Below are 16,108 nucleotides of genomic sequence, written 5' to 3' on the forward strand. Positions count from 1 at the left end.
AGATTTTGAGCACTTTTGTTGTTTCAAACAAACAAAATGCACAAATCACAAATGATGGACTATACCTTTAAAAGCCCCATGAGAGGGACACACCACGTGTGCGTACAGGTTGGCGTGCGTACGGCGTGAAGTACGCACCACTAATTTTATTCTGAGTGTACACAAAGCCATTGCGTCTTCGCGTGAGCGTCAGGCGTTGTCAGCAATGCGTTCAAATGTCTCTACAAGTGGTCTGCCCAACTCTCCCTCTCTTACCGTTGAGGGCGCACTTGTGCACAGAGTTAATAAACCATCACTAACAGGTTTGTAATTCCCATTGGACTGATGAGTTTAGAATTGCTTATCTTATAGAGGGAGAGTTCTCGCGGTCGGTTCAAGGGCCACACTTTGGACACTTGGTCAACCAGAAAAGTTGAATGAAACCTAAAAAGGGCATTCGAAGTGGCCACCAATGAGATATAGACCATAAGGCACATCTTATAGTTAAAAGAAAATCAAATTTGAATTCGACTGTTTTTTAAGGCAGTTTTCTGACCAAATTATTTTGATAATTTTAAGAATTTGTCCAGTTTTCTGACAAGACATGCCAATTGCCAATAAAGTAACGCTTTAATCTTAACGTTACAAGGCACTTCATTAACATTTTTTTCTCTACTTTGAATTTTTTTTTATAGTGCATGACAAAAAAATGTGCTTTCATTTAATATACTAAAAGTGAATGCAGCATTGTTAAAAAAAAGTCAAATTATATCAAAATGTTGATGAAATACGAAATTTTGACACAAAAAATGACATTCAAAGCATTTAACTAGTGTGAATGATCTAAAAAGTAAAAAAGTGTAAGGCGCTAAACTTCACAAAATAAATTAAATATCTGATGGCTCTATGTATGTACACTATACAGTCTATGTTTACTGAAGACGAAAATTAATGGATGAGACGGTTTGAAGCTGAAAATATTTTAACCAAAAAAGAATAGAGGTTTGTACCTCAAATGTTAAACAAGAAAAAAAGTTAGATATTTTTGCATAATTGTTCGTCAAACATGGAACAAAAGAGATATTTTTTTCTGGCTATTCTAAAATTAAGGCAAGTTTGATCATTTACACTGATATAAATGTTTGTATTATTTCCATAATTCTGAAGTTATATTTCAAATGTCGTGCTGGTCCCCGAGAGCCAGCCTAGCTTTCGCACTAACTGACTGACTAACCGACTGTCATGTGGGAAAACCTTTCTAGTATCTAGGTGCAGACTAAGGGCCCGGTCATACTCGGCGCGAACACAAACGCGGGTTTGTGACGTCATCTCAAGATTTCGCTTTAAGTTTTCAAGTCTAGCAAATTTCACAGTGACTATTTCCTGATTTAAAATTGTCTTCGCTTCCAGTCATGTGAAGTACCTATCAGCTTTTAGGGTGCTCATTACCAAGGGGACTGCCCATCAGAAGTATGGGTGTGAGATGGGCGAATGCTGGTGCAAACCTCTGTAACCGCGGTCCATTTCGTCATCGCTCTAAACGGAGACAAAAATGAAAAAAATATATAGATTTTTGTTTTTAAACTGATATTTTCTCCTAGCAATACAAGGGTTGTTCATTTTTGAGCAGACAACTAAAATATGGCCAGGAAAGTAGCAATGGGAAAAAAAAAAAAATCAATTATTCGAGGTGAATCTCGAAAATAGCATGGGGAACGCAGTTCCCCATGAGGAGTTTAAAGGGAAAATACAACATTTGCAAACATCAAAAAATAAAAATACTAAATCATTTTGAAATACCTTGCTGGACTGTTAGTGAATGACAGTGTAAAGCATCCTGTAAAATCATGGCACCTGGTATACTGTCATTTTCAAGAAAAGTGGTATTTTTGTATCAATTTCCAACGCTGGTCAGCCGACCAGCGTTGGAAAAAACTGGCTTTTTTTCAAATACTGGCCCCAATTAACCATTGCACTTGTTTGCAATCGATTACACACCTATGAACGGGTACAAGCCAGCTAGACTGGTTCCCTGACCTTACAATTCCCCAATGTATGTAAACTGCTCTGTTTCTTCTTATATGGAGTCAGGGAACCAGACTACAGGAAAATGATTGTTTTTCTTGGTTTTTATAGCATTTTCGAACCCAAAACCTCAAAAAAGTCAGTGTAATTATATTTGCTATATATTTCCAACCCCCCAATTCCATCCATTTCTGAAAATTACAGCAAAAGCAAATGATGTATATTCCCTTTAATGCTTTTTTAAAGTTTTTTTTTTAAAAATGAGCTAAAGTCACATTTGATTGAAGATGAATGATCACTATGATATTGAGTTGTGAAGACTCACGTAATGGTTGTATCCTCTGTCGCGTAACGGTGGTAGCGCCCTCTGGCTGTAACTTTGATGTTGTTCGCCCATGCGTAAGCGTAGCGATTCCTTCTGCTTGCCCCACTCGCGCGCTTTCTCCATAAGCTGCCAAAATAAAATTGAAATTAAGATATTAAGATGAAGTCAATGTAATTACTAATATTCTTGACCGAGCTTTTAAAGGGCTCAGTGAATAAACCTGAAAATGTAATTTTCAAATCTTACACATCCATCATCTAGTAATGGTCAAGGAGATTACAGACTAGGAGTTTTGGATCATTTCTCTGAATCATTAACTAGATATCATGGTTAATTGGTTCTGTCACAGACATTACACTTTCTTTCCTAACGCTGGAATTACCCACAACCACATCTAACAACATTGCCAAACTTAAGTGTTTCATATCGTTTACTTGCCATATTCTAGGTTCTAGGTAAAAGAAAATCCACATAATGTCTTACATAACAGAGACAATTTTGGAGAACCTGTTTTTTGTGTGCATCTGATGCTAGACTTATTTCCAGCAGTAAAACTTTCAAATATTTGAGCCAACTGTCAACATAAGACTGGTGCCGCATAAAATGCATATCAAGTATTAAAAACCCACTGTGTGACATCAGGTACCACGCTGGTTTCAAACTTACACACACGGCGATCCTACACTCGCCTTTGAGGCAACTTCTGGAATGAAGACTAGCATCCAACGGCTCAATTTTTAGAACCAAAATTTTGTACCCCGCAATTCCTTTGCGTGACAATTACACGAAAACAGCGCATTTCCAAGGTACAGTTGTGTGAACGTTCCTGTTCTACTTTTTAATGATCTTCCGAACTATTATCATTACGTGGTGAATGCATTTTTGAGCCCAAAAGGTTGCAATCTCTCGAAAGTGCACCTTTAATCATACCTCTCTCTCCAGTGACTGTACTCTGCTTTTGGCTTTCTCCAGCTGAAGTTGCATCATCATTTTCTCTGCGTCGTTGTTCCTGGATGTCTGTAAAAAAAATCCAATTTAACGTTTAAAGGCACGTAGGGACATTTGTAACGACCCGATAACGCATCGACCAATTTAACAAGAAATTCCTTCCTCAAATTGAAGATAGGACTGGTACCAAATACCCTGTGAAATTATTCCGCCTGAAATGGTGTCATCGGAAGAAAACAATCATTGAAGGTAGTTAAAGAAAATGTGCCAGCGGGCATACTTTTTTACATGCGTTAGCAATGGAATCCAGTTACGAGACCCAAAAATTGTGCATACATTTCTCTGTAAAACGTATCTCATAGTATCCACTGAGCTGAAACTTGGTGTGGGGGTGGGGCCGGGGGGGGGGGGGGGGATCTGCTGGTACCTACATACCTTATTGGCAGAATCCACTCGGATTTGTTCTATTTGCGCCTTCAGTCTGGCGTTTTCGGCTGCGATGAGATCAACCTCGTTTCTCCTGGCGTCTACAATTCACAAAACAAAACGGACGACGTGTATGGTAACATCCTAATTAGGACACATTCACAAAAGTTGCACGGTGCGCTAGTCCGCCATTTTCACAACAACTTATGGCATAACTTGGTGCCTTGTTTCTTTCCATGTCTGCCACGACAACGGCCCGGGTTCGATTCCTGTCCTGGTCCACATGTGGATTGGGTTTTCAGTCCCTACCTGATTCCGTGGGTTTTCCCCCAGAATATTCTTCTGGCGTTTTCCTCCCGCCTCTAAAACTGTACTTTCTTCTCACTGTCTTCTCTCTACAGGTTTCTTCGGGCTTGTGAGCTACAGTGCTGAGGGTGCTTTTGAGGAATCCTTGGTTTCATTACCAGAAATAAATAAATAATAATACCCTTTCTTAGAGTTTAGGCACTCTCCTGAAGACGGTCAGAGCATACTGACTGGTACTTCGAGTTTATACCTCTGGTTCTTTTCAGAACCATTCTCTTAGTTGAGAAATTATTCGCACATGGTGTTTCCGCAAACCTTTCATTATTTAGTATCTCCACCATGCAAAGCCTCAAATCTTACTTACTAATCATAATCATAATCTGGCTCTCGATATGATTTTTTGCCTACCTTCTTGTTTGGCATTCATGGGTCGTTTACTCATGAGAAGCTTCTCCATCTTCTCCAGGGCTTTCTCCTGTTCGCGACACGTTCTCTCCAGTTTCTTGATCTTAGTCTGTTTGTCCTGTAAGGCGTTTGAATGCGCTGCTTGCGCATCTTTCTGACTGAGATACAGCTGCTCACGGTCGTTTTGCTGTCATTAAAAATAAGAAGCTAGCGTTGTTACGTTGGACGTGATCCCTGGCTACATGGCGTGGGTTTACGGCTCTTGACTAGCGCCCTTGAACGAAGACACTGACAAACTTGGGAACCGCCAACATAGGGCTGGATAGCTCAGTTGGTAGAGCACTGGAACGGCAATCCGGAGGTCGCAGGTTCAAACCCCGCTCAAGTCAATTTTCTTTGTTCAACTTTAACATTATTAAATAATGCACCTAGTTAGTTTCCCTTTGCGGTTGATTAAAAAACTTGTGATAAAATGTTGCATGAGTTTGAACCCTGCCAGGAACATGGTGTTTGTGCCCTTGGGCAAGACACAGTAAGAGCAGCTCAAACAGAGACTAGATGGCACCTACACTCGCCTCCTCATGAGAGCGCAAATATTTCCCCTAAGGAACATAAGACAAAGACGGAAATACACGGCAGCATCCCACCTATCTCAACTACAGTGGCACAACGCCGAGCCCGCTTTGCCGGCCACTGCTACAGAGCCAAAGAGCAAGTTGTCTCCGACCTCATCTGCTGGAGATTGCCTTGCCCCAACAGAGGGAGGAGACCCCTCAACTACGTCGACACTGCATGCAATAATGTTAGCCAGCACGTCGATGACATCACTACGGCCATGGCGGACAAGAGAGTCTGGAAGAGTTTGGTTGCCCTAACTACAATGGCCTCTCTCCAGTCTCCACCCAGGAGTATAAATGGGTACCTGTGAGGGTAGAGGACCGAATGTGCGCTGATATCGGCTGCCGCTGCGCTGATATCGGCTGCCGCTGCGCTGATATCGGGGAATGATTGTAATGTGCTTTGAGATTGTTGATATGATGGAAATCGCTTACCTTAATCATATCATTTTGCAGTTTCAGGACCTGGTCTCGGTAGTTGGTGGTCTCGGCCACTTGCCTCGCCAACTTCTGCCGTACGACCACTGTGAAACAAAGACAAAATGATAACTTTCCCCTTGCAAAGAAGATCCAGAGACTCGTATACAAACAATGAATGTTTGTGAGTGCAACGGTAAGAATAGTTTCATTCGGTGACGGATGGAATGTTCCATTCCACAAGGCAAAGTCGAGTCAAGGCAAAAACTGCCCCTCGAAAGCACAATTAGAAAAACCCCGTTTGCAACATTAAAATGCCCCCTCTCAAGTGGAAAACTGGCACCTAAACAGTAATAGTGCTCTTCACGCAAATGAAATGGTTACTGAACTGGCCATTAAAAGCAACAGTGCCCCTCTCACGATAACAAAAAATGGTCTCTACATAATTAGGTAAAAGAAACACAAAGAGCAAGATGGACAACATATTCATAATTTGTTCCTTGTCATATAGGTTTATAGCAAAATGAACGCGACCATATTCTTTTCCTCCACTTTCACACCGACGGAAGTTGCCCCTTTTTCTGAGCAAGTGCCCCTTTTTGGTGTTGCCCCCCAGTTTGAAAAGCATTCCGCGGCCCCTGAGTGAATTTGGACACGACATTCCTGACTCATGACTCGGACCTAATCCAAACGACTCAAAATCTCAAGGTTTTCAAGACTTAAATACCAGTCCGACACTCACCATACTTCTCCAGAAGTTCTGCTTTGGTAACGTCATCCAGGTCATCGTTCGTCACCATTGCCCTTGAAGCATCTTCGTGCATGTTGATGCGCTGACGTAGCTTGCTATTGTCCCCTTCCAACCGGCCAATCTAAACACAAAACATTTTTAAAATTGAATCAATACTACATAATTTCAGGAGCATCGCTACACCACATTAAATTTGGAGGGGGGGGGGACTGGAGGGGCTGGACACCATCTTACGATAGGGGGCGCTATTCAAAGTGGACGATCAAGGACACTACCGATCAATAGGTTGCGTTCTTCATCTCGGCACATTTGGAGGGGGGGGGGGGGGGAGGTGGGAAATGTATTTCTCTCTTCCAAACCACCCCTGCAAGAAATGTTGAACCCAACTCTGTAGCGCTGGCTCTTGGGAACAATATGTGCTACGCGCTCTCTCAACGCGCAAACCAGCATGCATTTGCACACAAATACCGCCCCATGGAAAAAGGATGATCCTAACTGTTGAATAGTAAATCCCATTGACCATGGGCAAATGGGACTTTTAGAACGCCGGTGTAAATGGGAGCAATAATGAATATCACGTGATATGAGTTCCACCAATCAAACGACAAGGATCTGTATGACGGTTTTATAATATTCCCCATTTTTAATAAACAGCTATGATTAGTTTCTAAGATTCTTCCTCTGCAGCAAACGTTTCTTAATTAGCGAATCTTTTGTGTGTCCATTACGGTTACCGTGGCAACAGCTGCTGCGTCTCAAATTGCCTGTTGTCGTAGCAACAAGCGACCTTGATACCTCTGTCTACACAAAGGCGGTAAATAATGAAGCGTTCGCCTTGGCGGCTGCGAACAATTAAACTCAAGTTCGATAATATTGGATTTCTAAAACACTTCATAAGCTAACAATTTTTGTTATGTTGCAAAGCTATGAGGACAACTGGGCCAAATTTCATGGTTCTGCTAACAGCAGAAACATGCTGTGCTAACCCTGTAAGCACGGAATCTTTAGTTACTGGATGTACGCATGCGCACAGAAGTAAAAATTCCTTGCTGACCCGTGAAATACGCTTACCATAAGCACGGAAATTTCTGCTACTGCAGGGATTTTTGCTATTATCAGCAGAGCCATTAAATTGGCCCCTGATGAGTAGAGTACATTTCAATCGCCATTACCCCCTTTTTTTAGAAACGGAAACCAGAAATATATAGTGACAAAAATGATGCACAAACTAAGAGGCAATATTGTAAGACAACAGCCATAATTCTCTAGATAATTAACAACGCAAGTTGAGTCTACGAAACACAAAAAGTTCTACATTTTGACAAAACTTGCTATCCACTTGTGTACATCTTTCAAAGCATGTTGGAACACTGGGAATTACCCGGGAACGAACCTACCGATTTTAATGACAGAAACCTTGCTAAAAGTGAAGATAGGACTGGTATCAAAAACCCTGTGAAATTAATCTGTCCAAAATGCTATTGTTTGGAAGAAAACAACCATTGAAGGTGGTTTCAAAATAGTGTGTCCGCTGGCACACTTTTTTGGGCTTTAGCATTGAGCTCAGTTTGTGAGACTTGAACAATTGTGAATAAGTATCCTATGTCTTCTCAAAAATGTACATCCACTGAGCTGTAAACATTTGATTGCAGTTTAAGTAACGCTACCTCAATAGTCTCACATACACATGTGTTTATACTTCCCAAAAGCACGTTGTGACTGCGCCCTCGTTGGTTAATGAAAACGTATTTGATTGAATTGCTTACATGTTCCTGCAATCGCACAATCTCTTCTCCCATCCTGTTCAGAGCCTCGCGGTAACTCGAAATCTCCTTCTGCTGGGCGTCCATCAGACTCAGTGAATACTTGTCATTCTCTGTCGGTGCTGAACTGTTGGTACAAGAAAGACAAAAAAACAATCATCAAAAAATATTAATAATACAGATTAAAAGACAAACCGGTTAAGTTGAACATGTGCCATCTGCCCTCACAGGTACCCATTTACTCCTGGGTGGGGAGAAGCAATGAGTGACAAAGTGCCTTGCTCAAGGGCACACGCACCGCAACCCCAGGCTGGACTTGAATGCAATTTTTTCCCACGACATATCAGGCACGCCCTGTGACCCATGTATGCATGACAGATTCAGTGAGCTGCACTCTGACGTTTAAATGAACAACGTTTTTTGGGTGTTTTTCCAGCATTAATGGACCCAGAACATTGAACAGCTCAGTGGAACGATGTCTGCTATAAACTACTGACCCTTAAATCAGTCCATTTCACGAAATTATGACAAATATGCAAATGATATTTAAAGGCACACGGGATTATTTGTATTTATCCCAAAAGTAATCTACCAAATTATTATCAAAAAGCTTACTTGGCTTAAAGATCGTACTGGTACTAAACACCAGGTGAAATTACTCCATCTGGCTTGCTGTCATTTACAAGAAATCAAGACATGTAGGTGATTTCCATCGATCAGTCAACTGACAGATTTTTTTGGAAATAAAGAGTGCTATAGACGAAATCGTGTTTCGTGATCAGAAAGTTAAGTGCATGGTTTTTCAGTGTTTTCTTGAAAACTGTAATATCCGCCTAGCTGAGAATTCAACAGGTATGAAAGTTTTTGAACATTCTTCTTTGGATTTCGAGTGGTGTTATTATCGGAAACGAACAAAATGCATGAAAAGCAAATGATCCTATATGCATTAAGCATGAAACAAAAAATCGTTAACTGAGACTTACTTGGGTTTTGGTTTTCGGTCTTTGTATCGGTACGGATCCGGACTGGGCGGGAGACGCGTCGGGATCAGGCCGTTATCAGAATGCCTCGTGGGCGGGTTGCGGTGTCTGGACGATGGCAGCAGGTCCCGCATTGCATTGTGGGTAGGGAGGTCGTCATCATCCATAGTCTGTTCATTCAAACGAGAATTTAATGTTTATTAAAACCCTCCCTCTCTGGCTGTCACTTGCAACAAGGCCAGCCCAGCAGTCAAAAATAAATCAAGTGACTGTTTTTTTAACAGTTGAGTGCTCCCTGACTTCATAAAGCAGGATTGACTGGCTGTGATTGTTACGAAACTTGATACAGCTATGCTTTTGACTGTAGGAGATTGATAAGCCAGCTCTGTAACTTGAAAAGGACATGAGTGATTTGAATGATTCTTGTACTAAAAGAAAGCTTATGAATTGGGCTTTCATATCCTAGATTTTGCAAGTACTACATGCAGAACTTCACTAAAACAATTGTCCCGACATTTGGGTTTCGTTTTTCTTTACTCACCCTCTACATCCAAAACATCATTCAGGGGTTATTTCAGAGCTACGTAATGTCCATGACAGAGCTTTTAAGAGCTCAGTGAATAAACCTGAAAAAATATTTGTTGCATACTGTACATCCATCATTCATCTAGCAAAGGCCAAGAAGATTACAGACTAGGAGTTTTGGATCATTTCTCTGAATCATTAATTAGATATCATGGTTAATTGGCTCTGTCACGGACAGTACGCTTCCGGGAATTGCCCACACATAATTTTAACCCATCAATGCCCGTCGTGCATTGTATTACATTGTGTTTATTCGCTGAAGCATCCATAAAACTATACAACGCCAGGCGGTTCTGGCCGCAAGTAATAGGCAGGGCAACTTCTGGTGTTACAGTGTTAAAGGATGAACATTAAAAAAAAAACTAAACACACAGAAAAATGCTGTCCAGAAATTTTTCGAAGCCTGAATGAAAAGGTACATGTATTATATAACTGACATAGGCCTACAGATCCTTGTCATTTGATTGGTGGAACTCACATCCCATCACGTTCATTATCGCTCCCATTCACGCCGGGGCTCAAAAAGTCCCATTCGCCCGTGGTGAATGGGATTTACTACTCAACAGTTAGGATTGTTCTTGTTCCATGGCGCGGTATTTGTGAGCAAATGCATGCCAGTGTGTGCGTTGAGTGTTGAGAAAAGCGCGTATTGTTCCCAAGAGCCAGTAGCTACAGAGTTGGGTTCAAACATTTCGTGAAGGGGTGGTTTGGAAGGGAGAAATACATTTCCCACCAATTTTGTATTGAAATAGAAGTTCATTTTAACTGTAAATCGAAGTGACAAGGATCTTAATGTCAGTTATATAAACAAATCTCGAGTGGCTTCACAATGTGAAATTGGAGGAATATTATCGCTCGGTAAAATGTGGACTTTAAAAAGTCCAGATTTTACTTTGCGATAATATTCCTCCCATTCCACTCTGAGCCACTCAACATTTGTATAATGGGCACCATTTGCAAACAATAAAAAATGAAACTGCCAAAATATCATGAAATATCCTACTTGATTGTAAATAAATAATAGGATCAAGCATCCTGCAAAAACACTGCTCCTCAAGATGGTTAGGACCAAACATTCGCGAGAAACAAAAGAAGTTTTTTTCCCCCAAAATAGTGCCCATAATTGACTGAATTTAGTTTAGTTTGCAATCGCAAATGATAGCAAATGATTGTCACACTGACTTGTTTGAAGTTTTGTGTGCTGTAATTTGGGGGCATTATTTTTTTTTAAAAACTCAATTTTTTTTCCAATGACGGTCGGCCGACCATCGTTGGAAATTGATACAAAAATTCCGCTCTTCTTGAAAATGACAGCACACCAGGTGCCGTGATTTCACAGGATGCTTGAGACTATTATTCACTTACAGTCAAGAAAGGTGTTTCATAATAATTTGGTCGCTCTGTTTTTTTTATTTTTGCAAATGTTGCCTTGAAGATAGTGCATAGTGGGTGTTTACCAATGCAAGACACTGTACCTACACTAACACTGCGGTATAGAGCCATCCATTCATACAACACTAACAGATCAATACAGCACACAATAATGGAGGAACGGACTTTGTTCGCTAATCTTTCTCGGTTAGTTCCCCATTCATTGCACACCGGAACTTGATTTGTGCTGCATCAATTATGCATCAGACATTGAGGACAGAACGTGGCTATGCCGAGATTTTCCGTCAAACTTTAAGAACTTGATTTTTTTAAATTGCTGTTCCCCATTTTATCTGTGTTGTTTTACAGAAATGTTCAATTTTACTGTCTCAGCAATATTTCAGCCTTACGCTACGTAAAACAGATTTGATGGTGTACATATATATCTGTTTCTTCATCAATTTATCAGAACAAATCTTCACACAATCAGTGGTTTGCACAAAAAGTTGAAACACTGAATACAGCTTGTAAAAAAACGACAAGATGAGATTCGATATGGCATGAATGTTAAAATACAAACGAAAAGCATAAGTATTTGTTTCTTCCAATTCTGTGGGTTATTTCGCAAGTTCTAAATTAGACATAAAATACATGTGCTGTCTTGATGGTTTTTGTTTTGTTCGCCGATGCTTCAGATGTGTGGGGGTTGCTGAGAAGCCACTTATATAGTGCTTGCATTTTTCCCACGGCTAACTGATTCGTTTTGTTTAATAATAATAATAAAAAGGTGCCAATGCGTTAGACGAACAAGTTAATATAATGAACTTGTTTTGAAGTGAAACTCTAAAGTACATGTATTTGTACCTATAACATAATTCTTTGAAACTGTATGCATATTAGGAAAGATTTCCATATACCATGGAGCTGTGTTTTATAGCTCCATGCATATATACAAAGTTCACTAATTTTCCTCTGTATTGACTAACAAGCCCCCAGATAGCAATTTCATGTCATCAAAGTCAATTTGAGCAGTGAGAAAATACAAGCATTTTCTTAGAAAACACTTAGAATTTTTCAGTCCAATCTCATAGGGTGTGTACCAGGGTGTTGAGTGAACTTCGTATATGGAAATCTTTCCGAGAAGCCACTTATGTAGTGCTTGCATTTTTCCCATGGCTAACTGATTCTTTTTGTTTAATAATAATAACAAAAAGGTGCCAATGCGTTAGACGAACAAGTTAATATAATGAACTTGTTTTGAAGTGAAACTCTAAGTCTAAAGTACATGTATTTGTACCCATATCAAAATTCTTTGTAAATGTATGCATTTTAACTTACATCTGACGTAAACGGTCTGTAGTACGCAACGGCCATATTTCACTTTGGACAAAATATATTCCTTTTACAACGCAGCAAAGTCGGAAAAACACAACCAGTATCGTGCAAGATCCGTTTGGTTGCACATAATCACAATCCACAACAATCATCCAAGTTTCTTACGAGACGAGCAGAAAAAAACCCAAAACAGGAGCGTTTGTTCAGTTGGTTCAAGTCAGAACGTCGGCCGGAAATTAATTATCCAGATGAGAATGGTGGAGCTCACAGAGAAAATTTGCAAATGCAGTCTGTGTTCCCATTTCTGAGCCGCTTATTTTCCAGAGTTGGTGGTGCGCTTTGCAGTTTTTTAAACTCTTGATGTCAATTTTGTTTGTAGGAATTAACCACATACACGGTGACGCCAACTACATGTATTTGTCAAATTATGACGTACTGTTCACCAAACACAATTCATCAAGTTCTAGACATCGACATGAACAAGAAATAACTCCGATCCATCAGGTTGACAAAACTAACAGATGAAATCAGTCACTGTCGACAGTGATGTCCTTTTGATGGTAATGTGAAATAAATTCCGTTCGTGGTATAAACGCTCAACTATTCTATGACATGTCCTAACGTACAGCCATCGGAAACAATTAACTCGATGTATTCACTGAACGACGGAACTGTTGAATGGCCAAAACCATAGAGTGCCAAATTAACTGCAGCCAATTTTGGGCCATGGGTTCAGTGTGGAATGTTGTCAACTGCTATTCCATGTCTGGAATACAATAAGCAGTAAACAGTCGTCTGGGTAGGCCAGGGTCAGGTCCAGTCAACCAGAACAGCTTGAACGTTGCTAGGCAACGCCACAGTGGCATGGAAGCTACAGCACGTATGCAATTACATATATGTATACATATATACAAAGGTCCGTTCTTTTCAGTTTCACATATGGTATAGCACTACTGCGGTCATTTTGTAAATTGCATTTCTCACAAATCAATTTTGGCAGGGTTATTGTTTAATAAATGTGACTCTCACATATTTTCTAATTTTCTGCTAAAACAATTTGTTGGTGTTTGATTTGTATCAGTGACGATACATGATTTTATTCTGTTTCAACAAATTTTAAACAGCTTTTATATATATTTTTTTCAACTCATAATTGTACTTAAAATTTTGTCAATTTATAAAGTGATTTTTGAGTGTTTTCCCCATGCTAATTATATTTTCTTAATGTCTTTAATTCTTGTATATCCCATTTTTATTAATGATAGCCCATTGAAAATCAGGCTTGAGGTGATATGGCTACCATCAATAAATAAAAGTTATTATTATTTAAAAAGGTTTTTCTGAAGATTGAATGAAATTGCTGACAATGTTGTTTTTAACATAAAACATTAAAAAGTAAAACGTAAATTCAATTAGTGCTGGTCCCAGAGAGCCAGCCTGTAGTCCTCTATGCACCCGGCTGACCGACCGAATTTGCAGCATGAAGCTGTATACTCCCCAGGGAGCTGATATTGTCTTTGGAATGTTGCACTGGCCCAATGATCAGGGGTAATAATTATGTTAAGCGCTTTGATCTTACAAACAGTGAAATCTTGATCAGTCAAACCTCAAGGGAACAGGTTCAAAGTTTGACTTAAGTCGAGTTTTGAGTTAAGCAGGGTTGTAAATCTTTGAAGGCCATGGTTCTTTGTTTGACTTAACAGTTGTTCTGAGTTTTCAGAGTTTGACTTATCAAGATTTCACTGCATTTAAAAGTTTTATATAAATATCAATTATGATTATTAAGAAAAGAATTCTTAAGGGAAATTACAGGGTGTCTTAACAAAATGTAGCAGTCTAACAAAAAAAAATTTGAGGAAACTAAAAAAAAAGAATTTGAACAAAAAATTACCATGAGATGATAGAGTGTTTCTTTACCCTTGACAGGTGTTTTGTTCTGTGTGATTTGGACCTTTTGTTTAAAAGTTACGGCAAAGCTTGTAAAGACTGTCCAAATCTGTTTGAGCCACTTTCTTCACCTTCTTGGTATGAGAATGCCTTTTGTTAGATACCAAGTGGCCTGACTTGGAATTCAAGTCCTTTCATTTAATTAGCTGAATCTCTGGACTGGGGTGTCCAAATGAGATGGGACGAAGACCATTGTGTAAAGTATTTACTACACCCTTCAGATTCTATAGATAAGTTTTGCAAAAAGAGGGTGCTAGTATTGTCAATATTGATCGATTGACTGCTACATTTTTTTAGACATATTGTAGTAACCACAAATTATAGAATTCATTTGTAACTGTAACAATTTATCAATTAACTACTGCGATTGGCTGTTATTTTTTGCGCCAACTGCACATGCTGTGGTGGATATGTAGATATGTGTTTTCATACACACACACATACAAACATAAAATACAATAAAATAAAAAAATTACAAAAAAAATACCAAACAGTTTTAAAGGGATATATGATCATTTGCTTTTCATGCATTTTGTTCGTTTCCAATAATAACACCACTCAAAATCCAAAGAAGAATGTTCAAAACCGAACCTGTTGAAGTTTCAGCTCAGTGGATATAACACTTTCTAAGAAAAACAGTGAAAATCATGCTCAACCTTTTGATCAAGAAACATGATTTTGTCAATTTAACTTGATTTCCAACGATCAGTCAACTGACTGATCGTTGGAAATCATCAATATTTCTTGATTTTCTTCTAAATGACAGCAAGCCAGATGGAATAATTTCACAGACTGTTTAGTACCAGTACGATCTGTAATCCAAAGAAGCATTTTGATAATAATTCGCCAGGTTACTTTTCGGATAAATCAAATGATCCAATATGCCTTTATTTTCTTTTATTATATATTCCTTTGACAGGGAACGTGATCAACCAATCACTGTCAAGGGCACAATACCCGTCATTAATGGACTTTACATCATAATGATATTTGCCTAATTGCTCTGTTCAAAAGTCCAATCAATATTAATGGGCATTAAATCATCGGTCGTCTGTCCAGCCATGCATGTCCAATAGCCTAATGAAAAATACAGGCTTGCGGTTAACGAGCTGTGGTGCTCAAGGTGCTACATCATTATTACCCTGCTCAATGGGCCAATAAAACAGTCCAACGACCATTTCAGCTCCCTGGGGAGTACACAGCTCCATGCTGCCGTTTTGGTGCAAAGTAGCTAAAATCAACCTCAATAACCATCTCTGCCCCTCACGGGTACCCCTTTACTCCTGGGTGGGGAGAAGCAATGAGTGACAAAGTGCCTTGCCCAAAGACACATATGCACCAGGCTGGACTCGAGCCCACAACCTGCAGAATTATCCACAGATCGTGAGCTGAGTAAAGCTGGTTCAAGAGTGCAAAATTCTATTCAATTGATCTAGAATGGCCAAAAGGTCATAGAATAAGCTGCAGTGGTAACGTGACGGCAATTAAAAATCCTGTTTTGCCATTTGCATGGAGACTTGACTTGTTGCCTACACATGTATTATGAAAGTAAATAAAACAAGCAGCGCCAGACTAATTAGCACTGCAAGTCAGTCAGTGAGATAGGTAACCAGTCTAATTTACAAGTGACAGTCAAGTCAGTGAGGTAGGAAACCAGTCTAATTCACAAGTGACAGTCAGTCAGTGAGATAGGTAACCAGTCTAATTCAAAAGTGACAGTCGGTCAGTGAGATAGGTAACCAGTCTAATTCACAAGTGACAGTCAGTCAGTGAGATAGGTAACCAGTCTAATTCAAAAGTGACAGTCGGTCAGTGAGATAGGTAACCAGTCTAATTCACAAGTGACGGTCAGTCAGTGAGATAGGTAACCAGTCTAATTCACAAGTGACAATCAGTCAGTGACAGGTAACCAGTCTAATTCACAAGTG

General features: G+C 39.6%; 1 protein-coding gene across 1 annotated transcript in view; it reads right to left on the bottom strand.

Annotated features, from left to right (window-relative positions):
* Positions 1-661: 661 nt before the first annotated feature.
* The window catches only part of LOC119731230 (coiled-coil domain-containing protein 33-like), a 33,930-nt gene continuing 18,483 nt past the window's right edge, over positions 662-16,108 (bottom strand). The window contains exons 15-23 of the mRNA XM_038204318.1: positions 8,946-9,112; positions 7,966-8,089; positions 6,191-6,320; positions 5,467-5,555; positions 4,418-4,601; positions 3,713-3,804; positions 3,260-3,346; positions 2,330-2,455; positions 662-1,515 (exon numbers count right to left, since the gene is read on the bottom strand). Coding sequence (XP_038060246.1) covers positions 1,444-1,515; positions 2,330-2,455; positions 3,260-3,346; positions 3,713-3,804; positions 4,418-4,601; positions 5,467-5,555; positions 6,191-6,320; positions 7,966-8,089; positions 8,946-9,112 — 1,071 coding nt within the window. The 3' untranslated portion in view covers positions 662-1,443. The remainder of the gene's footprint in view (positions 1,516-2,329; positions 2,456-3,259; positions 3,347-3,712; positions 3,805-4,417; positions 4,602-5,466; positions 5,556-6,190; positions 6,321-7,965; positions 8,090-8,945; positions 9,113-16,108) is intronic.

The sequence above is a fragment of the Patiria miniata genome, unplaced genomic scaffold, assembly GCF_015706575.1.
Source record: "Patiria miniata isolate m_02_andy unplaced genomic scaffold, ASM1570657v1 HiC_scaffold_23, whole genome shotgun sequence".
Classification (NCBI taxonomy): Eukaryota; Metazoa; Echinodermata; class Asteroidea; order Valvatida; family Asterinidae; genus Patiria; species Patiria miniata.